The sequence below is a fragment of the Triturus cristatus genome, chromosome 1_2 (assembly GCF_964204655.1).
Source record: "Triturus cristatus chromosome 1_2, aTriCri1.1, whole genome shotgun sequence".
Taxonomy (NCBI): Eukaryota; Metazoa; Chordata; class Amphibia; order Caudata; family Salamandridae; genus Triturus; species Triturus cristatus.
In genome coordinates, this window is record NC_140580.1 from 978976378 (window position 1) to 979002529 (window position 26152).

At 44.7% G+C, this 26152-nt stretch overlaps 1 protein-coding gene across 4 annotated transcripts in view; it reads right to left on the reverse strand.

Moving 5' to 3' along the window:
• The window catches only part of NOXA1 (NADPH oxidase activator 1), a 119700-nt gene that overhangs the window by 41149 nt on the left and 52399 nt on the right, over nucleotides 1-26152 (reverse strand). For all 4 annotated transcript variants that reach the window (XR_014962949.1, XR_014962948.1, XM_085610748.1 and 1 more), the window contains exons 6-11: nucleotides 26049-26108; nucleotides 24584-24621; nucleotides 10879-11020; nucleotides 10341-10400; nucleotides 6376-6472; nucleotides 5820-5887 (exon numbers count right to left, since the gene is read on the reverse strand). Coding sequence is in view for 2 of the 4 variants with exons in the window: in XM_085610748.1 (XP_085466874.1) it covers nucleotides 5820-5887; nucleotides 6376-6472; nucleotides 10341-10400; nucleotides 10879-11020; nucleotides 24584-24621; nucleotides 26049-26108 (465 nt within the window). In the remaining 2 variants the exon portion in view is untranslated. The remainder of the gene's footprint in view (nucleotides 1-5819; nucleotides 5888-6375; nucleotides 6473-10340; nucleotides 10401-10878; nucleotides 11021-24583; nucleotides 24622-26048; nucleotides 26109-26152) is intronic.

Sequence of the window (26152 nt, forward strand, 5' to 3'; positions counted from 1 at the left end):
GGCACACCCACTGCATGTCTGTGCACACATGTCCCTTAAGTGTGCTGTCACCGAAAATGAGGCAAGCATGGGGGGGGGGGAGGAGCCGTGTCCCTCCGCTCAAACGGCCAGAATAGCCGCGTCGGACCAGGGACCGGAGAAAAGTGCGAGGTGCAAAGTGCCAGGTAAGGTAAGCAAACTAATTATAATTTTAAAAGCGAGCTATTATCTTTTAAAAGCAAACAATTATGATTTTACAGAGTCTAAAAGCAATCTGAGCGTGGTGCAGAGCTCGCGCTACAAACACGTTAAAACTAGCCTCTCATGCGCTGCTTATAATCCGCATGTGAGAATTTGGCCTGGTATATGCTGTCCACCAATTAAAGTGGGCACCCTATACCAGTCCAAACAACCCTTATTGATGATTAGGTTAAAGACAAACTTTATAGAAAGCTATCCTAGTGGTAGCCGTGGAGAGCAACCTTCAGGCTAAGTCTTGAAGGAATGTAAAGCAGCTTGTTTTACCAGATCAGAACCGCCTGAATGACCAAATGAAAGGAGAACCACACAAGTGTTATATAAAATATATGTATTTATTACTAAACACCTCTCTACTAACCTCTTTATGAGATTAGAGCACAAGGCACACAATACTTAATCAAACGACAGTAAATAGCCCAATAAACAGCGGGCTCCAGGGAGAGACCGAACCATATACTAAAAAAATTGTAGAACAACAACGACTTCACTAGACACAGTACCCCGAGCACGTAGATTCACTGAGACCCCAAGGAACCACCCAAAGTAGTGATACAGGGAGCCCACGGAGGACGGGTGCAGTGTAGGAACACAGACGCGAGCTCCGTACAACCCTATGGGACAGTCGCGGTTGGAAAATTACAGTGTAAGGACACTTCAGAGAGGACTTCAAGCAAACCCTTTGGAACATAGAAGGTTCTATGGCCAACACCCTTGTGAGTACCGAGGTACCCGCGTTACCTATCCCAGAGGAGCCGGGTGCATAGGGGTCAAGTGGTGTCGGAAACCCTCGTTGTTTTCAATGGCGTGATACGAGGAAATGCTGCTGCCGGGAAAATGAAAAGTGTCCAGTGAAATCTAAGCCTGGATCCGTGGTAAAAAGAACCTGGAAGCAAAGGGAACAGAGTCTGGGTCACTTCAGGGTGACCAGGGGTTCGGTAGACGAATGTCCACCGATGTCGAGTGCTTCAAGTGTAAAGATAGGATGCTTCACTCTGCAGCCACGGGGACCAGGAGACTTCGACAAAAACTAAAGTCCAGGGGTGAGCTGTCCCACAAAGGATGTCGAGTGCTGGGGGGTCAATGTCCAGATTGAACACCAACAAGCCTTGGCAACAACAACCCACACGGGCAGAGGAAACAAGATACGGTGAGGACCAGCAAGGTCCTGGGGACTCTCCAAGCTATGGGGAGTCAGGGCACGTCTGGAGCAACCAGGGAAGCCCAAGGAAATTCAAAGTGACCCTCGCTAGGACCCACAGGCCAACAGACCAGGGATCCCGAAGGGACCTCGAGCTGAATCATGAAGTACCAGCCCACGGAGCACTCGTGGAGTGGAGGCCGGAAATCTTCAGTGGAAATACTGCTCGGGGTCAGGACTACACATACCCAAAGCACAGCCTCAGGGGTGGCCAAAAAGCATATGCTGCTGCAAAAGTATACGGTGCACAGGGGTTCGGGTTGCACGGTCCCCACGAGGGATACTGGTCTCAGGATTGCTGAGAGAGCAGACCAACCTCAGACGCTTGGGAACCCACCTCCTGTGTTGCAGAAATCTTCGGAGCCCTCAGGAGCTCAGGAGATGCAAACCGGTCGGATGTGTTAAGGTGCCTGCTGTTGCAGGGCAGTAACTCCTTTACTCCAAGGGAGATTCTTCTGTCATCCAGCGAAGTGTAGACCATCGAAGAACTTGGTTTCTGCTTGCAGAGTTTAGTCCAGGTAAAATCTAAAGTCCTGTAGTTTCCTACTTTATATCCAAAGAAGGGGTTGGAATCACTCTGAGGACCCACCAAGGGGAGGGTCAGGACAGAGGGGTGGCTACACCTGTGTCCTTTGTCCAGTTTTGCACCAGAGCAGGAGCAAATGGCTCCTGCAACTGGTTTGAGCTGGACTATGCACAGGGACACCAAATGTGCCCCCAGTGCAGACTTTCTGGCATTCTCAGAGTGCACCCACCCAGCCCCAATACACTAAAGCATGTCTGGGAGGTGGGCACACCTCCCTGTGACAGGAAACCTATTGTCAGGCCTTCCTCTGCTCGAGCTTGGCTCAGCAGCAGGAGGGCAGACTTGTGTCTGTGGCTGACAGCATCCATTTTGTGATGCCCAGGTCGAGAAAGCTGGAACCGGGTGTACCGGTGTTTCACATAAGTCCCTCTAGAAGGGTGGAATCAATCTTCCCCCGCCAGTTACTGGTGTGGAGGTATGATTCCAAGGTGTTTGACACAAAACATGACATGTTTCTATGCAGCCGTTTTAAAGTTAGCATTTACCGCGAGGTTATAATGCACAAATATATATGGTTGGCTGCATCACAGACAACCCAGGAAAATAGGTTCCGAAGGCTGCAGAGGGGCTCTGCTCATGCAGGGGCACCCGCTCACATAAACCCCAGCACCCTGCCTTCAGGATTGATAAGGCCTGCCATAGGGGTGACCGATAGGTTTATATGTGCAGTGATTTAGAATAGATATAGGTAACCTATATCCAAGTAAGGGGTGCATGCACCACCTTACACAGGCTGCAGTAGCAGACCTGTGGTGTCATTTTGAATGTCCTCTCAGGGGTGGCACAATACATGCTTCAGCCCCTGGGAGGCCTCTGGGGTACATGGTGTACCATATACTAGGGACTGACACGGGTACCCCAGTATCCAATCTGGAAGGCACCGAAAGTATATGCAATCAATTCAGAGGAGAATGCAGATAAACAAGGGTCCTGAATAGCAGGATCCCAGTCAGTCTAAGTCGAAAAGAGTAATACATCAGCAAAGAGAAGGGGGTAACTATAAGAAGCAGATCCTACTCTCCTACACCGCTATGTTGGATAATAAGTATATACGAACAGGCTTTGTTGTAAATAAGGTAATCTATGCGATAGTTCTACTTTTCCTCTTCTAAAACTTCACGCACAAACACTTCTTTCCTGAGTACCCCTTCATGTATCTCTTTGGAGCAACCATATATGTATAGAATGTACTTATTTTTGGTGTTTGCAAAAATACAGAAAAATGTAGGCATTCAAATGTGTTTCCTGTGTGTGTGATTTTATAATTGGTTGATAATAGAAGCAAACTCTCCCTTGTGGTTAGAAAAAGTATCTACTCCCATCCTTAAGTTATATGGGTTGGGGCTTTTGAGAATCAAATGGGATAAGTTGATTCATTAAAACCTTATCCGCATAGTGGATCTTTCCAATTGGATCACTGTTGTCACATATCCTTAACTGCCTAGGTCCTTCGGGATATATTTGGGTCACCCCACTATGTAACGGGGGTTTAGTGATTGTGGGCATGTAAAAATCTGACAGAAACTTCACATTACCCAACTGAAAGCATGTGTACCCAATTAATTACTACAGAATACACGTTTTAGGTAGGGTGTAACACCCCAAACAGCCCCCGGGAGCATTGTCCCTGGTGCAGTGTGTGCATGTTGTATGCAAGCGTATGTTTGCCTGTGGATGATACAATACATGGAGGGCCCTTGGTTCCATTTTGGGAGACCAGGCCTGCAAGGTGAAACATGGAGTAGAGGTAGCGAGATCCCCCCCAGACAGATTTGTGGATTGCTGCATTCCTATAAACTGGGTGGGACACACACTGGGGAGGGGATGGGAGGAGAGGACAAGGCCTCCACTGTACACTTCAAAGGGTGCTCTTTGATTTAGTGAGAGGTCATAAGGAAGGGACCTGAGCACATCTCAGCTGCCATGGTAAAGAAAGCTGTGCAATAAGGGCCGAAGCCTGTGCTGTTAAGTTGCGACGACCCTGTATTTGAGGTGTGCTGCTGTAGTAGTGATAAGGGCTAAAGCTTGTGTGGCAGCTGTGAAGCAACCTTGTATGCCAGGAGGGGCTGCGGTGAATACTTGTGCAGTGTTGATCGGGTCAGAGCCCGTAGACCACAAGCAGTGGTGACCCGTAGGTCACCGAAAGTAACGAGGACTGCAACTAGTTTGACCCCATTTAACAAATGAGAACGCTGTGGGAGTATTGTTACACGAGTTCGGGGTCAAGGACCGGTGTGTTGGAATCACCCCCCTGCATCGGGAGTGCAGAGACTCTTACCCCCACAAGAGGAGTACAGGAAGCCTCACTTTGCTGCCAGAGCACACAGTGAGGGGGGGGGGAAGAGCCTGCTCCTGCCAAGTGCAGCCACTGAGTCAGCATGCAGCCGACTCACCTGGTCAGCACCTGACCAGCAGCAAGCGCCCGTGGACGGAGCATACTTCAGGACTCTACAAGCTTCACTTCTGCCGGAGAGGGTTAGGCTTGTTTTGGGCCATCAGCCCCAAGGGAACTCACAGCTAGAGCGCTGCGACGCAAGGACACTTTTGACTTGAATTTTGGATTCTTGAGACACGGGCAGCTAGTAGGGCATTCCCTGGATGTTGGCAACAATGAATGGGGAATAACCACTATCAGTAATGCGAGACAAGAGTGGGACAGAGAATTGCCATTGAAACACTAAAGATCCCCAACCTCAAGGGGATTATGTTCATTGTTTGTGAATGTTATATTTTTCCTTTGAATGGTTTGCAGCAGAAATAAAATAACCCTGGGAGTCGAGTGCAGAAAAGGGACTGGGCCCAGTTACTCAGAATCCATAGCAGACCGGGTTCCGGGACATCAGGAGTAAAAGGCCTCAACCTCCACGGTTGGGCCCAGTAGCACCTACATGCCCCGTGGCCCTCTAAAAGAGATTCTGACATGTGCTGTTTATTATCAACGTGATTTCTGTTTTAAAGTTCTAAATGAAACTATTTTGGTCATGTTTGGGAGCCAATGCTGATGAGCTGGACTTAAGTCAACAGGACTTTGACCCTCTTGACCTCCTTTTGGTCACAGCGCTGCTGGGAAGAGGGCTCAAATGTTCATGTTATACATGGTGGGCATGGATTATTTGCGTGAGACACGGAGATAAACTGAATACTCATATGGCACAAGGTGACGGTAACCAATAGGATTCCTTTTGGAAGAAACTGGAGGATTACATACATAAAATCGAACCCCTGTGGAAAAAACTTTATGTAGGAAATCACATATTTTGAGAGATGTATCACAGTTTGACATCATGATTATGGTAGGAAAAGGGTATAATTTGGCATTTCTGCTGATCGTTTGAATATATGTTTCACTTTAAGTCATGTTGAAACTTGTCTTTTTTACTTTACTTCTTCTCTATTCCTTTTTTTCTTTCTTTTCGCTGGGATTATTTCTTCTTTTAGATTATACTTGCTTATCATTACATTATTAATGGCGTTGATTGCTATATTTTATTTTACATGGGGAAAAAAATCAATAAAACGGCTTAAACAGAAAAAAAAAGAAATGTCTGTGAAATAAAAGGTCAAAGGCTGGTGGTGGTGTCGAGTGTTGCATTACACTGGACCTCCTGGGAGCACAGGGAAGACTGGTAATACACTGATTAATCAGACGTGCATAACTGTTATGAACAAAAGAATAAGAGGGCACCAATTCAACGATGGAGCCTTAAAACAACGGACTACAGCTTTTCTTGTTCATGCTTATCTTGCCTCTGCCCTTGGTTAATAACTTACTAATTTTGGCATTCAAATTCTTACCTTAAAAAGAGTTCCTGAATCTTCAGTGGAGCTTTGGTCAGACATCATTATGTCCCTGGGAAGGGTCTCTATGAAGCAAAGAGAGGAGTGCATGATGAGTTTAGTGTTTCCTCAAAGTCTTTGAACAGGGACAGCCCGTTTGATTGGGAAGCATTTGGTTCGCAATGTGGATGTGAGGTCAAAGGTGGACTGGCTAGGGCCACTGAAAAGCTCACGATGCAAGGGCGGTCGTCACCTTTCTGGCTGTTGAGTAAGCCAAACAAATGATGATGTTGACCTATACTTGCTTCCCAGACACCAGCCAGTTGGGAAATCTAGCTATTTTCCTGAAGACTCGTTGCCCCCTGGAAAAGCAGAAAATATTAGAAAATTTCTTTTAATCCTCAACTTATGTCTACCTCTGACTGGCCATTCCATTATAGGGACACTTCCAAAAAGAGGAGGCTTTTGTTTGCCTGAAACATTTAATGTAAGTAGAGTAGTCCATACGCCCTCCCAGACCTCAACCAGTCCAATGCAGTTCCCAGCAATTCTTCATCCCACATACCAAGCTCACCTCTTTGAGGGAGAGTGACATCATCCATGGGTAGTCTTACGTTTGGCCGGGTTGGGGGCTGCTTTAGGGGAGGCATCGGAATACCATTGTTCTGGTTCTAGAGTGGAAGCAACACAACAGTGAGATCTCAAGAGGAGCCATGGTACTGAACTGGGTGCACAATAACTAAAAGAATACAGCCAGTTAGCAAGGACCAATGAAGGAAGAAGGCAATAACTGTGGAGGAACTGCTGTCTGCTTTCTACATTCCTTTCCGCTTCCGCTCTTCTACCAGACCGACATAATCATTTTATAGCTCAGCTCAACCACTCAAGCAACAACTGGAAACAATAAATTAAGGCAGTTCAAGAGAACTATGTAAGAGTGTGATTGTGTGTGGTGGTTATAAAACACCATGTTACATTTACAGCCTGCTTGACAGTTGTTGTAGTTTTGGGTATCACATGCACTGCAGGGCATTAGGAGCTGTGTTTAGCATCATAAACAGTTACAGACATGAAACTCTGAAATGAGCTATTGGGCTGTGCTGGACAACATAATCCCTTAAGGGTTGTGTTCGATATAACGAGCTAAACTGGGCCATTTGACCAGTGCACGGCCTGTGATTGTCCTTAGGACACACGCTTGCCATTCAGGCCCGTACTTTACATTGCTCCATGTGGCTAGCGTAAGGGTCAGTGCTCACAGTCTTTGCTGGGTATTGTGAGCTATGCTGGCCATTGTTGACTATGCAACAGTTTTCACATTTGTATCCCATGCTCCCGTCCTTTTGGATACCGAAAGAGGACATACAACGCTTCAGGAACAAAGGCTACTATAGACAGGCCTCACTAGTAAGTAAGTGCATATAGGTAAGCATAGATTTACTATCCTTAACTCCACAGCTATATGCCATGGTGATATGTATATAGTCCAGGTACATATATGTGACACTAAGTATAGTAAACCTATATAAACTTACCTTCACAATATCTTGGTTCTCAATATTTGTGCCATAAAATTTTGGCTCCACAATATTTTATAGTCAATATTCCGGTGGATTACCATTTACGACTGTGTGGCATGCACTCCAATAATACTTGATTGATACAACACTTGATGGTAGCCAATGAAATCCATGGGGGTTGATGATGACTATATGTATATCTGTAACACGCTCACTTCCCTCATATTAAAAGACTAGTTAAAAATCACCCTTTTATGAGATTTAATCCTATAATTAAATCAAGATCAGAAATCTACCGACATCAGAGTTATACCTTTTCAAGTGTGTATTTGTTAATTGAATTATTCTAACACTTTACAGTCATTTAATACAAAGGCTTTGTGCTTTAGAATGGAGAACAATACCAGATGGATAAATTAAACTGTATAAACATTCTTATATTCCTACAGACAATACCCTTCCACCCTTTACAATATCTTCAGGGGTCAAGGCAAGATGGATGAGCGTGGAGCAGTTCTCATCTTATTTGCCATGATGTGCAATCTACACGTAGACTAATAGCCTGATGTATAACTAGGCAATATAAATACTTCATCGCAATAGTGACGGAGCAGCTATACCGACAAGAATGTGGTCCACCCACCAAATTTATATGCAGGTGGACCATAGGTTTAATCATGGTGAGACAAGCCTTTCATTCCGCCCTCCTGATTTAGATGGGCGAATTGAGCGGTCAGTTTTCACAGGCAGTAAGGGGCAGTGAAAACTGCCAAATGCTCCCCTTGCCACAGGACACGACTCCCATGGTGAGGGGAGCATTCTTTTTTATTTTAATACTCATGCTACGACGCAAGCAAGTCTACTTCATCGAAGGGTACTCCGAATGCTTGGTCATCCTATCCAACTCTGTTGCCCAAATTGGTTTAATAAGTTTTCTCTATTTAATTCTGCCCTGAGGAAACCTACGATAAAGCGAAACGCGTGTTCTGCGCTTCTTTGTATATACTGATTAAGAACACCATTAAAAGACAAACACAGAGGAGCTACTAGTCTTGTTTTTTGTTTTTGGAACAACTTTCTCTTTGCATACTCTGTTATTGTTGCCTTTTTACTATGTTTAAATGTCTGTAATGTTTGACCATTCGTAGCTGGTCCTTACAGGCGGGCAACGTTTGCTTGGAACCCAGTGATTGCTCCAGGTGCTGCAGCAACAGGTCCACTAGCTGCCAGAATGTGTTCAATTGTTCCAATCTCACCTGAAAATGGAGATACTTAAAAAGCAAAACCTAAAAAAAACCACCTCACCATCTTGAAAACAACATTACAGCAAAGTCATATAGCTGGCAAAGCACTGCCAAATCAATGGCATTGCCCTGCACCATAACATCCACCTTGGAAACATGCAGATAATATTACCATAAACATAACATACTTTAAATGCCCAATACAACATCATCAATCACTGCCCTGACTTATAATGCTAAGCACTATACTTTGGGTGAGCAGAAGACAATTGATATCACCATCCACAATCAAGGGAAAAACGGAAAGCCGTTTAGTACACCCACCCATACACATAAAACACCACAATGATGTTACTAGAACAAACTCACTTTACTTTCACACTAATGGACACAAAACCATTTTGAATCAAAATACAGTATAAACTATCTGAATACACGCAACCAAATGCCAACAAACCAACAGATACAATCAAATGATGGCTCCTCCAATCCCACTGCTTGCCTTGCCAGATGTGTAGGTGATATTACTGTATGCAATTCAGCACCTAGAGTGGGATGGAAGGCCACAACATAGCCTCGCCCTTGGGGAGTCTTGGGGAGTAGGGGCAAATAAAAACAGTAGTCTTGGGCAAGAAGGTGAAACAAAACTCCCTGCAACGGGCAAGATGATTGGTCAAATGGGTTTAAGAACACGCCCACACCCTTAAGAAAGCACAGGGCTCACAAATACCCACCAACCCCTAGATGAGGCAGTGAGAACAGCATTCCACCCCTAACCTCATGCACGCAAAACCCACTTACACTTTGGAGTGGTGAGGGTTCAATGTCGTTCCACCCTTGGGCATGGTGGAGAAGTAAAAAGAAACTGCACACCCTTGAGTAAGGTGGAATAAATACACCTTCCCTTCCAATGATAAATGAGGTATTGTGGTGGGGGGCTTACTCTTCCCCTTTTTCAAGGTCCTCTGGCCCTTGGGGAAGGTTGTTGTGCACAAATATCCTACGTTAGGTTGGGGATGGGAGGGTGGCAAACAATAATTTGCCCACTCATGGACATGGCAGAGGGAGATGGTAAGGCGGGGATAGAAGAGTGCAATATACCCCGGCCTTGGGCAACCCAGGTGGCAAACAAAGAACCACCCTTCATCAAGGGGGGCTTACAGGGGTAAGGCCACTCCTCTAGGTAAGGCAGGGGGGGCAATGACAATTTCCCCCATGGACAGGTTTAAAAACCCTTCATTGCACAATGCACACTGACTTAAAAAGCTTGGTAGTTTAGAGAGGACAATATAATCAAATGCATCATTCATATTGTTTAAACAAGCAATGGTAAAGCCAACATGTCTGGCCTTGCTGGTACACGGTTATTTTGTTTTGCAAAAACATGCCACAACAATAAAGAAGAAAAAACAGATTACATGCTGCCTCTTAAACAAGTGTGGCGGATGTCCAATCTGCCATGTACCAAGTACATTATAGCCTATGGCACTTGTAATACATCATGTTACATTTGTGATGGAGCATCCCGTTTGCCAAACTCTAAATAAGACTTTAAAATCCTATGACACTGACCAATCGTAGTTATGGTCACCATTGGAACCATAACACACTCCGGGTTGAACGCAAACAAAACAAGCATGAATTTGGGAGACCATTGTGATGGCCATTGCTGGTCCTTTTAAAATGTTTTTTATTTCATCCCCACATCAATAGGTTTGTATTATGGTATATGCATATTTCACTTTCAACTCACAGACGTACTGTGGCGAGCTTACCCGACGCTCAGGTTTGGGGATGTTGACTGGCTCCAAAAGAGAGGTTGGTAAGATTAACTTCTGTGGGAGGAAATCATAGAAGGAGATTAGGATTGTTCCAGAGTCGGAAACATACTGCATCCTGGCACAGTAACACAATGTTTATGGAATACTTAAACACAACTCCTATCTCAGTAAACCACTAAAAAAAGAGCAAGGGACTGATTCTCTAAAAAGTAACAACTTACAAATGCCATTTCCCTATCTCACGCATCGCCAGGATTCAAGATCAAAGGCTCGAATTGGCCCTGAGCAAGTAGAAGTTATGTGCAACATTAGGTGCTCAAGCAGGGACAGTACTCATCAGGCAGAAGATTTAAAGTATGACAATGGTACCTGGAAAGATTCCAGCACACAGCACAAGCACTGAGCCCCGTGTCTCTTAGTCAGGACTCTCATACCGCAGAGATTGCTGCAGAAGCCAATTGCCCTACCAAGGATATTTCTAGAAAGCTGGCATAGCCATTGGTTTGGTGGAAGGGCCACCCAGCTAGCTTACCTGCTGCCCATCGTGGATGACAGTAGCCTTGCCATCTTCTTTGTGTAAGACATAAACCAGGCTGTTGGCCTTCACTGCTATCTCCCTGCTGTTCGGAGGGTAATAGTGGACCAGAACACGATGGTACCCTATATCTGGGCTCCTGAGAAAAATTAAAAGACAAATGTCATGCAACATATTAGATTTTTGATATGGTACTGTCCCCAGCATTGATTTAGTATGCAGATCACCAGTAAAACTAATACATTTGTGTTTATTGAGGTCTGTTTTCGTGTGAGAGTTTGCATTCCACAGTTTTGCTCTAGCAGAATGATGCCTTGGACTGCTGTATTAGAGTAATCTAAACTTTATTAGCTTTCTACGTAGCCTTCAAGATCAGTTGTTTGAGTTGAAAGAGAACAGAAGGGGTACAACAGGAATGCGTTAAAAACCCAAGAAGTGTAGCATAGCAGATTTATGGATGGATGTGTATCACTGAGGTGGCATTCGCACCTCTGTAGGCGAGTATGAAAAGTTTCCACTGAAGAGATTATTTTTTTTTTAGCACAAATGACCTACTAAGAGATGATATATATGTGGGGGATTTAAAAACCTCTCATTGGCCTGCCATCTGTATCCTTTAGCTTGTGCCCCTTGGCTAGAATAACACAATACACACCCAGTGCTTACACTGTATCACTGAATTACTTCTCCTAGATGCCCTAATTTTTCATGCTAGCTACCACTCTAACCTAGAGAGATCGTGCACGTAAGCGCTAAGTAAACCACGGTATGTGTAAGGAACTCTACCATCTCACCGTAATGTAACCAAGTCCTCTCTTGGGTGCACACCAAGAGGCCCCGCCACAAGAGGCTTCTCTGTCTCTGGGTTGGGCATGGGCGTGCTGTCAGGTAAGTCATGCTAAGGAGAAATAAGGCTGGTTTCTATGAAAATCATGGACCATACAGGATCGCTTCCATGACATTTTTATCCTAGTAAAGTGCTTGCCACCACCCATCATTTCCTGGCAGACCTGGGTTCTTTTTCATATTACTGTGAGCAGCTTTGTGGGTGGACTGCACTTCCACCAGGCTAAATGACATATCTGTGCTTGTAAAAATTTACTTTTTGCAAGTATCCTGCCCCAAAGGAGCCAGTATGGGAAGCCCCATCTTGGGTATGGTAGCCTAGCTTCCTAATTTGCAGAGGTCAACACTCTCCTTTTGGATTCTTAGAACAAGATGAGCAATCATAGCCTGAAACTATACTGGTGCATGACGGCAGTGAGAGCCAATGAGGTTTTACCCAACACTGGTCTTCAACACACACACTGGACCTCAATACAAAAATCTGAATTACAAGTCTTTGGTACTCAGATTAAATTAAGTCTGTGCCTAGATCATGCTTTCATCTGCTCAGGACTTTACAAAGCAAGTGATCCACCCTCATGGAGGAGGACTGGACTTCAGCTGCCTTAGCCCCGATGTGTGCCCTAAAGCTCCCGTTCTATGGTCCTCTGAGCGGGCTGCGGTTGGTTCCAGCTGCCAGCCTTGTTGCGAGGGCATGCACATCTGACCATCTGACAATGCATGCAGAGCATGTCCCTTAAAGGTCCACTGAGTAATAAACAAATCTGTTCTCCAGTTCTGAAATGACAAACTGAACCTATATGTGCCCATGTGTGCCTGACGTTCTGCACATTTAAATGACCTCCGAAACCCTCGCCTGTGGCATCAGTGGAACTGATGACAATGCTTCTCAGGGCTTGCTCCAAACCTATGGGACAGACTGCCTGTAATCCTTCACTTGGAGGCAGACTGCCTTCGATATAGAAAAGGCCTGAATACATAAGAGATGCCTGTGCTAGGTTTCTTAGCGCCTTGAAACCTCAAAGTTAAACACCCCTCTATAAAACGCCCAGACAGATGTACATGTAAAGAGGACCCACTCTCAGTCATTTCCCGCAGTCTAAGGCTGTAAGATCCCGTGAGCCTGGGCGCACTGGCGAACGGGGGGATTCGATAAGGCATTCATTTTTGTATTTAGCAAAAAGGAGGATTTATTCTCAGAAATAGGAGCCTGGTGCTGTTGGCCTCTGGTGGTAGCCCAACACTCTCCGCTCTAGACGCGGACTCTTCGCCAGCACCTTGCCACTCTTGCTTAGGTCAGAGATCCCCAACTTCCTTGTTCACTTGCTACATACCTTCGGCCTTTATTGCATGGCAGCACTGCCCTGCCTGCATTATAATATGTATGTTTTAACTATATCATGACTAAGGTATCATGCAGCATTATCATTCTCTAAAGAAATACATCTATTAATATTCGTGGTACCCTTTGCCTCCCACCTGAACCTACCACGAAGCAGAAGTGCTGGCCACTGACCAATCAATAAAACAGCACACTTATGTCAGGCATTATATATTAAGAGTGCTTGGTCTGGAGAAACGAAGCAGCAGATTAACTAAGTTTTTATGATGTGCAAAAATCAAATCGCTGCACTGCACTGAGTTGCATGAAAAATAGAGACCACAAGAGCACAATATGGAAGATATGGTGCTGGTGCTCTTTCCCTCAGTGCTGGTGTACCTGAAGATGCCTTGCTCTAATGCACAAACCCTTGCACCGTAGTGCGAGCATGTGAGAAGGATGTCAAGCTTAGGTTTTGTTCTGCAACGGTACCCTTCCAGCAGAAAGTTCAATTCTTTGACAAAGTTCAACACTTTACCGCTTTGAATGTGTGAGGAGGCCTCAGTGACAGTAGGTTCACCATGTCCATGCTCCACTGTCAACACCAAATGTAGGTGAGGAAAATGCACCCTAAAAGGGTACATTTCCTTAAGGAACATCATCAATTTCCCTGGCATGCTAGGAGTTGTATTCCAGCATGTCAGGAATATTTGAATGTTATTCTGTGCAGGACCGCCATGATGTGCACACTTTCCTTAAAACAAGGAGGTGGAACATAGGAATGGGTGGACAGGATTCTCATGTCCTGTTAGCTACCGCCACCTTCTAAATACCCCTTAGTATGCTGTGTTATATGGCTATGTGCAGAAACTTCTAATTTATTTTTTGTTTTCTTCATTGGAACTAGCACAGTGGCTCACAAGATACAACATTAGAAGAAATGTCATTTTAATTGTACCATACAATGGAGCAGAGGTGTAATAATTTTCCCTTGCACAGATGTATGGGGGGTGAAACCACGGTACAGTCGTCAACGGTGATTACGTTTCAGAAAGTTTTTTTGCGTTAAAGCCCACGTTTTGATATTGTATTGAAGTTGAGATAAATGTGAATGGCCTGTGTGACCTTTAACTCACGAATCCTTATCAACGGCAGCGTGTTGAATAATGGTGAATTCTTCGAATCGTTCGAAAAAGGGGAGCCTGGATCATTATTGCCCTCTAGCGGTCATTTAAAAGAAGTCTTCTGAAATAAATGAGGCTATCCAAGAGCACGAACCCCAGTGGTAAATTCGGAAATGTATTTTTAATGTGTGTTAAAGAGTTGTCAGTGGTCCATGCATTACCACCTCGTTTGAGGTGTCAGTAAATTGTCCATGTTTTGCAACTAGATTTCAGTCACAAAACATTGATACACAATATATAGTCTCGGTATTGGAAGGAACCCCTACAGCACACCCATTCCAGGTACCGAATAAACATCCATTCGGAAGAGCATTTTAGGAGTCGGAAAAACTTTTCGAGCTCCTAAAATGGGATCAGTGCAAACGAGAAAGCATTTTAACAGTCAAAAAAGCAGAATTGGAGTGTTTGCAGCCATTAAAATGTTGAGTACATCTGAACCCCTCCCTGAGCCAAGAAGCTTTTTAGGGAGTGGCTTGATCTAATGGTAACAAAGGCTTTAAGACAGATAGCATGCAACCCCATACAAAGGCAAGTCTTCCTCGTTATCTCAGTCATGTGGGGATTGCAGAAAATATTCCCTGGGGCGTAGCTTGGGGAGTAAAATGTCTGACTGAAAGGACATGTACCCAACTATTACCACAGAATACAATTTTTTAGGTGGGTGTAACACCCCAAACACCCCCTGGAGCTATGCCCCTGAATATTCCTTCTCAAGATTTTTGTACAGGAAACATTTCCGGCCAAAAAATAAGAAGCTGGATTCTGTCTCACAGCAGTCAGATCTAAAAAGTGAGAGATCCTATCATGAAAAGAGATTGTATTCAGAATTTTCTCAAGGCGTCAAGGTGGGTTTGTAACAGAATAATGGAATGCGAAATATAATTAAGGCTCCCGGTTTTATGGTATTTACTTTTGGCCATTTCCATCTGCATTTATCCATATTTATATTTTGGCTATTTTATCTGTATTTATCCATATTTATTTTGTGCTGTGCGTATGAATGAAGTTGTATAACTCTATTCAACTGATAGACGTGCACTCGTACTTTGACGTCTGTCGTGTTTTAGCTATTTAGGCTGCCAAAAATTACGGAACAATATATCCACTTGTAAATACTAGCATTATACCATTGTATGTCGATATATGCCATTATTTAAATACATTTCATCCTGTTTTTCACTTAAAAGAAGCACAATTTTCTGATTTATCAACTTTTTTAAATAAATAGACATTGATTTCGGTCTGTATTTATCTGTACAAATCCATAAAAACGGAAAACAGGGAGCCTTAAATATAATTCACAGAGGCTATGTCATTAAACGTGTCTCTATTCCTCCGGACTTGGGATTCATCATTACTCCTGCTCCAACAAAGAAACACAAAGCAGGCAGGTTGTGGAAAGGAATTTCATCATTTTTAGAGAAAAAAAAACATTTCACCAGTCCCTTAGGCAGAGCAAAGAAACCCATTTTATTCAATTCTATTCCTGGTAGAAAAACCTTCAGGAGGTTTCAGACCTGTGGTTGATCTGAAGGCAGTCAGTTCTTATGTAAAGTATATGCATAGCAAAATGAATGTCCACAGAGAGACAACTCAGTGGTGATGCTGGGAGACTTTGTGAAAACTGTCAGCCTAGAGAATACATGTCTACATTTTCAAAGGTCACTAGAAGTATCTGAGAATTGCTATACAAGATCAGCGTTTCCAGTTCATAGTGCTACTGTTTGGCCTGAAATCAAATCCCAGAATGTTCACAAAGGTGTTAGCACTTTTTTTTGTTTTGTTGTTTTTTACAGTTTTATATAGCATGAACTAGACCCGAAAATCTCAGGCATCAGAGCGCTTTACATGAGCACCAGTTTTGTTACAGATTTATTTATTTATAAATTTGTATATAGCGCGAACATGATCCCGAAGGATATCAGAGCGCTTTACAATAGGATGGGAGGAAGGACATAGATGCAAAATCGACATCAAGTAGGAGTAAAAAACAGGAATGATCGTATGTTCAGGGACAGTTGCACAAAAAAAGACACCATAACAAATGATAGTCCAATGGAAGTAAGAACAATGTCTTTGAGCAGGTGCGCCTAGCCCAATTATGGTAAGAATTTATTCATAAAGAATTTTTTGGCTTCCAATTTGAACGCCGTCGTTGAAGACATTCAGCGTACTTCCGGTGGAAGAGAGTTCCATAGCTTTGGGGCTGCGCCAGAATGGGCTCTGTGACAAGTTCTCTTTTTCCTAAAGATGAGAGGTTTCAAGGGGCTCTTACACCACAAGAAAGCTCCAGTTTTTGTGCCAGGTACCTGGGAGTATTGAAGTGAAGGGCTTTGTGCGCCAGAACGACAATCTTCCACTGAATACGTGCCTCATATGGCTACCATTTGAGAGATTTAAGGACTGGGGATATGTGCTCGTTTAGCTTAGTGCCTGTAACCAGTCTAGCTGCTGTATTCAGTGATGCTCTTAGTGGGGCCAGGGAGTATTTGGGAAGGCCACAGAGGGGCGCGCTGCCGTAGTCCAGCATAGGCAGGACAAGCGCTTGCACCACCTGCTTGAAATCGTTTTGTGGAAGGAAAGGTTTGATATTTCTGAGTGTCCTCATCAGGAGGTTTGCTCCCTTGCTGTCACGGTTCCACCCATCCTGACCCCGTTGAAAACATTAACGAGTCTGTATTACCTTATGCACAGGCTGCTCCGGAGCACTTTAAGGGAATACCTTTGGAGGAATCCCTGGAGGCGGGCGGATGACGTTTCCTATGGCAGCCCAATCAGAGAAGCCGTTGAACGGAACAAGAGGAGAGGTCGTCCCGACGTGTGAGAGAGGTGAAACCCGCCCACGAGAGGTACCAGAAGAGTGGAGGAGTCGCCAAGAGGAACCGGAGGCATGGGGAAGTCGGAAAACAGAAGAACCGAAGAAAGACTAGCCCAGAGGCACTGATCCCAGTGAGAACGCCACGCCTGGAGGCCAACAAGATAGCGTTCCGCCCCGCCACCCTCCTGGAGGAGGGTGTCTTACCAAGGTACAGGCGAAGCTCAAGGGGATCTCAGGGCACGGGTAGTGGGAGGGAGGTTGTACAGAGGGAGGTCACAATTACGTCCACCTGGTGCTGGCAACTTGGTGTTTTCTTTTCATCCCTCACTCCCATTGTCCCGTAAACGGAAGTGTTCCACTTAGTCAAAACTGACCCCTTGTTATTTCTTTGTTTTCGGCTCGAGCACCTCCACCCAAGCCGGGAGCCTCAAGAGAAAGTTGAGAAGCCGAACGGTCCTCTTTCCATTTTTATTTAACTACCGCGGGGTGACAACCACTGAGAAAAGAAGCGGAACTAACCCGGAGGATCCAGTTGACTAGTTGAGTGGACTATCTGTGTGTTATTAATAAACAAACAGATACCCCATAATTCCCACTCTCGGTCTCGCGTGTATTTAGTGCTCCTATGAACAAACACCCTGGAACACTTGCATACCTTACTGATGTGATTTTTCATATTCAGGTGCTTATCCATGGTGACAACGAGCGATTTGGCGGAGTCTATGATGAAAGGAGTGCAGTTGAAGGCAGTGAGGGGATTCAACCAGATGACCAGGCCGTTTTGGAGGTGTTGAGCAGAAGATGGTTCTCAGTTAGCCAGTTTTGAGTAGATGTTGTTTTCGGGATAAGAGATTTTCAAATAGAGTTGCGTAACATCCGCATACATATGGAAGAGAGTGTTTGAAGAGTTTAAAGAGTTAGCTAATTGTTCCAAGAACAGGTTGAAGAGGATCGGAGATAGGGCAGATCCTTGGGGAACCCCCATGAGAACTGGAGAGGGCTGGGAGAGAGAGTGGTTTGCCTTAACTCTTTGAGATCTGTGGTGGAGGAAAGACGAGAACCATTGTAGCATCTGACCAGAAAAACCCATCCTATTTTTCTGAGTGGCGAGGAGGTTGTCATGATTAACCGTGTCGAATGCGGAAGAAAGGTCAAGGAGGATAAGGAGGCAGGATTCGTTTTGGTCAAGCATTTTTAACAAGTCATCCATGGCGTGAGTGAGCGCCGACTCGGTGCTATGCCCCTTCTGAAAGCCTGATTGATGCTGGTCAAGGAGTTGGAAATTCTCTATATGAGCACAGAGTTGGAATTGTACGCATTTTTCTATGGAGTTTTGCTAGGGTGGGGATGTTGGAGATAGGCCGGAAGTTATTGAGATCCGCTTTGTCAGCGTTAGTTTTTTAGTATAGGTGATACCTGAGCTGCTTTTAGGCTGTCGGGGATCGTACCTTGTGAAAGCGAGGCGTTTACAATTCTTGTCAAGGTGGGGATGAGTACATTCTTGATTTCTTTGAAGATGGCCGGGGGTAACGGGTCACTAAAGTGGTTGGATGGGTTGATATTCAGAAGGATCTTGTAGAGGTCTTTTTCACTAAGTGGAGTAAAGGTGCACCATGACGCATTGTTCTTGGTGATCAGGCTGGTAGATTTGCGATTTCCTGAGCGGTCATGGGATGGTATGTCCCTGGAGGAAGACAATAGAGCCTTCTTAGAGGCGAGGTCAATGGAGAAGAGTCTTGTTTTCTCCGTGAAGAAAGCAGTAAGTTTGTCGCAAGAGGGAGGGGAGCCACCAGGGTCAGAGTGGTTGGGACCTACTACTGATTGCCGTTTGACCAATTCGAAGAGTTTCGTGGGGCAGTTTGCCGCTTGGTCCAGTTGGTGTCTGAAGTAGTCCGACTTAGCGCTCTTGATTTGTTTGTTGTAGAGGCTCCTAGCCTCTCTGAGGAGTTTTAGTTGTTCCGAAGAGGGATTGGATCGCCAGGAATGTTGAAGTGCTCTAAGGTTGCTGCGTTCCGTGTTTAAGTTGTCATTATACCAGGGTTTGGATATTTTTATTGAGGCATTTTTTGTTGGATTGGAGCAATGTCATCCATGATGTTGGAGATGGTCGAATTGTAGGAGTCGGTGAGTGACTGCACCTCACCAGGTCGGCTAGGGAGGCAAGGGCCAAATTACAATGGGCCGCTCTTTCACCTGAATCTATTGATCTGAGGTCCCTTTTCCATATCTTTAATTTCGTTGGTTGAGCCAACCTCATCGACATCTCCCTGTTGATATAAAAGAGGATGCAGTGGTGGTCGGACCAGTCACACGGGGTAATGGAATCCAAGGTGATGTCTGCTCTTTGGAGATGATGAGGTCTAAAGTTTCTCCTTTAATATGAGTTGGTTGGTCACAGTGCTGAGTTAGATCTTGATAATTTAAAAAAGACTTAAGGCAGGATACAGCGAGGTCGTTGGGGTTAGACCAGTGAAGGTTGAAATTACCGAGGAAGATTTGGGCCATAGTTCAATCAACATTAGGAGAGATGATTTCCATTCGTTGCTCGATGAAGGGGAGCTCGTATCCCTGGGGATGGTAGAAGGAGTGAAATTTACAGACCGGTAGGTTCTTGCTTGAGATGCTGAGACAAAGGTATTCAAAGGAGGAAGGAGTAGAGGACTCTACTTGAGAGATCGAGAGTGTGTTTCTGTGAATACAAGCTAGGCCACCGCCCAACTTCCAGCTTCTGTCGAGCCTAATTATGTCGGGAGTGGGAGGAACTAGGAGGTTTAGCATAGGAGTGGAAGAGGGGTTTAGCCAAGTTTCAGTGAGGATGATAATGTCTAAGTTCTTATGTTGGATGAGGTCGAAGATATCGGAGGCATGTTTACTTGCTGATCTGCAATTGAGTAATGCACATTTAAGACGTAACGGATTTGGGGAGGAAGGCGTCTGGGTGACTTTTACATGAGTGAGGTTGTCAATATTACTGCCTCTAAGAATGCGTGGAGGTTCTCTGTATGGGTTTGAATGGATGGATTGCATTTGTCTCGGCGAGGTCATGTTGGGGTTGGACCAGGAAGGGTAAGAGTTGTGAGGGTCCTGGAGATCAATAGACATCGGGTGGGTCACACCTCTTCTGGGCAGGGAGGGATCGTTAGGTAGGGGAATACATTTCATGATGGAGGGAGCTGAGGGCTGACCAATAGACACACCTCTTCTGGGCCGGGAGGGATCCTCAGGTAGAGGAATTGGTCTGAGGATGGCGGGGGCTAGAGGCTAGTTCCTATGATCAATAAAGCTTGAGGAAGCTGGGCAAATTCGTGAATGTGAGGAGAGCACTAATCACGGGGAAAAAATCATTAGAGGGCTTTCAGGTCATGTAGCTCAGAGGTCAGAAGGTGCAACTGGAGAGATATGCCGTCTAGGCGCACTGCCAAGTCAGGGTGTTGGACTGGAGGGGGTGTAGGCAAAGCAAGTGGGGGAGAGGGGTTCTTGATGTAGGACCGTGGGTTCCGCAGAGGTGGTAAATTGTTCCTGTGGAGGAAAATGATCATTTGGGACTGGCTGAGATCCATGTCCTTTTACTAGTGAGGTTGGAGCATTAGCAAGGGAGGTGTGAACGATGAGCTGGGGGTTAGGTACAAACCGAGCCAGAGAGTGTGGTGATGAATGAGCCTGATCAGTGGTGGGCGTTTGTCCGGGTTCCAGCCTAGTACGAGTCATAGGTATAAGGCTGAGGGACGGGGGATCAGGTTAGTCCGTCACACACTGGGGTCTCTTCAGGCGAGGAACAGATAGGATCGGACTGGCTGGATGTGCGCCTAGTAAGTTCAAGGAGACTCTCGTCCTCCGAGTCGAGGGTCTAGCTGGTTGGGGCAGGTCAACAGGGTACAAAACCGCTCTTTGAAGATCTAGTGGTGAGGAGTGGTTTAGCTGGAGAGACGGGCTTCCTGGTTGAGGCACGTCGATAGGGGACAGGGCCGCTCTTTGATGGTCTAGTGGGGAGTAGTGATTTAGATGGAATGAAGGCCTTCCCGAAGAGATAGGGGGCGGAATCGACAAGTGCTGAGAGATGGTAGCAAGAGTGTGGGTGTCAATGGATTTCGCTGAAGCCGCATTTTTGAGTAATGAGAAGATAGTGGTTAACTTAACTAGATTGATGTAAGACGCTTGGATTAGGATGATACCATTGTACAGATGGACACATTCCTTTTTGTCAGGCACGGGAAGATTAAGTGATTTGCCCAAAATCACAGGATGTTGAGCGTTGTTGCAGAGACTCAAAACCGGTTCCACAGCTTCGAGGTCAACCGCTCTAGCCGTAAGGCTACATCCATTCCCTGTCTTTAGTGGGCATTCTTCACAAGGAAGGAGTATCTCTTCACCTGCATCTAGGTGACAGGCTGATTTCCTCGCCATCACGGGATCAAGCAATCAAAGACAGAGATGCAGTTCTAAAGATTTTGTTAAATCACAGATTTTTGATAAATTGGCAGAAGTCCCAATAACAACCATCTCAAGACTTGGAGTTCATGTGAGCAAGGTTTCTAATGGATGCAGGAAACATGTGTCTCCTAGAGTTTAAAGTGCCTGAAAATTATGAAGCAATTCTTGAAACTCCTGATCAGAAGGCATCAACAGCAAACTAATGGTTCGAGATCCAAGAAGATATGGAGTCAGCCCTCTGTCTGGTACCTTGGTCCAGAATTCATTTGGGGGTCCTAATGAATCACTTTCCGAAGTTATGGTCACCAGAGACTCAAAATTATGATAGCTAAGTGAAGATGAATCCTCACATCAAGAGGGATCTCAAAAGGTGATTGGATCCTTCACACCTTCTGAGGGGAGTAAATCTGACAGGTCTCTCACACGGACAATAACAACGGATGCCAGCAGCACAGGCTTGGCAGCCTGGATCGAAGAAAGAAGTTTTACAAGTAAAGAGGTCTCTTCAAAAAAAGAATCATTAACCCCTTCGATGCTGCGCAGATTCCGCCGCTGTGCTGACGGAATCTTGCGCGGGCGTGGTCATGACGGAATGGTTCCGTCATGAGCACAGCTCAACCGTGGGTCATGACGGAACCATTCCGTCATGAGCACCGAAGGGGTTAAGCCAAATGAAAGTAGTTGGCAGTGTTTTGACCAGTTCTGATAGGGTTTGATCCTCTTCTGAGAGGGAAGGCTATGGTGGTACGAACAGACAATATGTGGGCCAAGTTATGTATAAACAAATAAGAAATAACCAATTCCAAGGCTCTGTCTCAGATTTCAAGAGCAATTTTGCAGAGCAACATGTGATATCTCTTTCTGCAGCTCACATCAACTGGTTGCAAGATGTTAACAGATCAACTGAGCAGGATTTTTTTCCTTCTTTACAAGACTGGCAGCAGATTCTTTTCTGTTCTCAAACATCTGCCAGAAGTGGGAGAATCCATTAATAGATGTGTTAGTTCAGCAGAATGCTCTTCACTGTTTTATGCTCAAGGTTAAGGGAAGGGAGGGTTTGAAATCTAGATCGTCTTCCCTGCCCTTTTCGGAAGATATACGTTTTATTTGTTAATTTGGGTCAATCTAAGATTTGAGGTAAACCATCTACTCAGACTCTTAATCATTGGTTAAAGTCTTTAATTGCTCATGCTAACCAGATTCAGGCAATTCATTGTCTGTTAAGGGTTGAAGTCGGTCAATTAATGTTATGGTTGATTCTTGGTTGGAATCTCCAGGTGTTTCTTTACAGGAGATTTGTAGGCAGCTACCTGGGCCACCCCTTCAACTTTCGTTACATATTATACACGCCCACATGATGGCCAAACAGAAGGCATGTTTGCATAAGAGGTCTCTCTGCTGTGAATATGCAGAGCGGTTTATTTCCAGGACAAATAAATACATTTTCTAATTTATGAAGTAATCTTGATTATCTGGAGGGCTTAGTTCAATAATGTGTAGCTTGGGTATTTCTCAATTTGTAATGAGAACAAGGAAGAGGACGGAAAGGTAACGTCTCAATTACTGACATGTTTCTCCATTACTCTAAGTCCATGCTTCCTTGTTCTGATCATTACACAAACCAGTCTGTTTGGTGAACATGCTGTTCGGGAATGGAGGGAGGTCTAGCTATATAGCTTTAAATATTGGGAAGTTCTGGTGATGTGTATGTCAGTAATGAACAAGTTACTTACCTCTGGTTACTCCTTATCTGGTAGAGATGCTCACTAGCCGCAGATTCCTTACCTCAGAATTTTCCCCAAGCCTCAGACTGGATCCGGAAAGGTTTCTTGAGCAGTACCCCTGTGAGCTGGTAGGTGGCCTCATTCGGCTTTGCATGGCGTCATCCACATTGGAGGAAGGGATGTGCGTGGTGCCTATATAGGTGCCACCCCAGTGTGCTGACATCAGTTCTTTTTTTCAACTTTTTGTTGAGATTTAGTTTGAGACTGTGTCTCCAGATGTGTTAGGCCGGTTTCAAACAGTGCCGTGCCTGTCACTGACAGATGTCGGTGACAGACCCACATATGGTGTGCCTCCAGCTGCAGTCCGTGCAGGTAAGAGCGGTGGGGCTGAGTGGGGGGGGGGATTTCGACAGACGATCATAAGTAAAAATCAAATAAATAATTATCCCTAGTCATCGTCCGTTGAAATCCCCCCCACCCGGCCCCACCATTCTTACCTGCATGAGCCACGGCTGTGTGCCTCTGGTGTTTAGAGTGCGACCGCAACGCCAATGTCGACTGCCATGCCATGCACCCCAAGGCCTTAATGAAGTGTTCTATCAAGCTCTTCGACGAGCGAGGCCTTGACGCTGTCCTATCAAAGTTTAGCAAAATGTGCCTTGAGGCATAGAGACAATGGCCGGCAGTTCGTCCTATGCAATGTAGTGCTCTTCTCCTAAATGATAATGCCTCACTGGGTGGAGAGAAAATTCTGCTGTGGATAATTTTACTTAGAGATCTATACCAGATTAGAGACATTAACACAGGGGTGATGTTATCCATATGCTTCAGGCCTGGAATAAGAGGACTGCATGATTTTGAGCTTGTTGAAGTTTAGGCACACTTTTGGCAGGAAAATCATAGCAACTAATATTGCAGTAATCAATGGGGACGAGGACCACTGCAAGGTCCTTGGTAGTCAGCAACCTTCATAAGATGAAAGGCTGAGTGGCACCACAAGGATTTGAACCAGTGACCGTGAAAATCAAACACAGGTTCCTGCAGTAGATGCATTAGTTCACTGAACCACTATGCATGGCACCCATTCCATACAAGAGAACTTGATCACTGTCCTCTGATTCATATACAGTTTTCTGAGAAGTATATGGGTACTGGTCATCTTTGACTCCATAAGGCAAAGCAGAGGGAAAACTAACTCTCCATCAGTCCTCTGGATCTATACTGTATTTTGCTGGAGGGACCCTGCTGGTACTTTCTCAACAAACCGAACCTTGAAACAATTATCAAGAAGCAAATTTGCAACTCAGTTGAAATGTCATATTAGAGGACAAATAGTAATACTATGTCTATCCAACAAATAAGATCATTTATTACTTACTGCAAATTATCTGGGGAGGGTTCATAAAATCCAGGTTTCTGTAGAAATAAAATGAAAGACACTTGGTTAGAATAACCACACATCCACCACAACTAGACGTCACAGATTGCTGCATCCACAGACTAGATATCAAGCCGAGCCCCATTACCTCTGCTCTTTGCTAATACACAACAAAACCAAACACCACTACACACTCGATATAACCATTTCAGTCCCTTCATCACTCACTAGCTACCCTCCCCCTACAATCACTTCATGACACAAAATCACAATACACTCCAAGACAACACATCAATAACATAAAATAGAAACACACAGCATGCCAGATCACACAGCCAGCACAATTCCCCAACACATCCACAGAAACCCCACTCCTTAGTAGCCTAAAACTTCTTATATCAACATGTGAACTACCACCCAATATGAACTCACAATAACATTCTACTCGATCAATACAACATGTTTCTTATCACCACAAATTAATCAATTGTGAAATGACAATACCTGTCCTTTCCAATAACATCTGTACAGCAGAATTATCCTATTTCTATCTCTATCTGACACACAGGGACATGTGACATCCCCTGCATACACCAACAAGACCACTTCGGCTCACAAAACAACCAAAGTAGGCATATTTTGCAGCCTTCCACTAACACCCAGTCTAAACAACTCAAGCAGTAGGTAAACAAAACCACAAAATAATTATATTAATAATTTCTCAGGACAACGAGGGATAGCCTGCAAACATCTTACAAACTATCTTAATGGATACAAACCAGCATGACTAGCTGCTAATCCCTCACTATGATGTGTACTGCTTGTTCTAGATGAGTTAGTATAGCCGACACAATAGAGCTAACCACTCCAGTTTTCCAAAGCCATCGGCTACAAGAACTCAATCTAAACAAAACTTGTGCCAGAAGGCCATCAGCTGACATGAGTGAGGTGATGGGTTGAAAACCTGAACTCCCTACTGTAAATCACTGCGCACAGAAGTCTCACCACAACCTCACATAGGTTAAGATAAAAGGTGGCAAGACCTAGCCCATAATGGAACTCCGTCATAAGCATATCCCTCCCCCTCCAAGCCACACACCAACACTGAAGGGAATTTTAGAATAATCGTCCCTCAAGAAGAACCTTTGTTGGATTAATCCAATTGCAGACCAGCCTGCATAAATTTCAAAAGGTCAGATAAATGATGACTGCTGGACTATACAAATTCCCAGTCATATAACACAACACACAGACTACAACTCACATTCCTTCCACCGTACAGGACACAAACAAAACACACAAGGTGCCACAGGCTACCTACGAAAAGGATAGGGTCTCACACCCCCAATTTCCTGAATGGAAACATTTACACCAATGCTAAATGGCAGGAGGACAGAATAGGATTATCATGAATTGAATGTTCTAGTGTACAAAAATGTGAATGTGAAGAAAACTTACAACTTACCTGTGGTCGAAGAGGCTCAAATCCAATGTATCCATCATTGGGGATCACAGACGAGATTAACTGGCAACAGAAAAAATAAAAATTCTTAGCCAATGATGAAAATC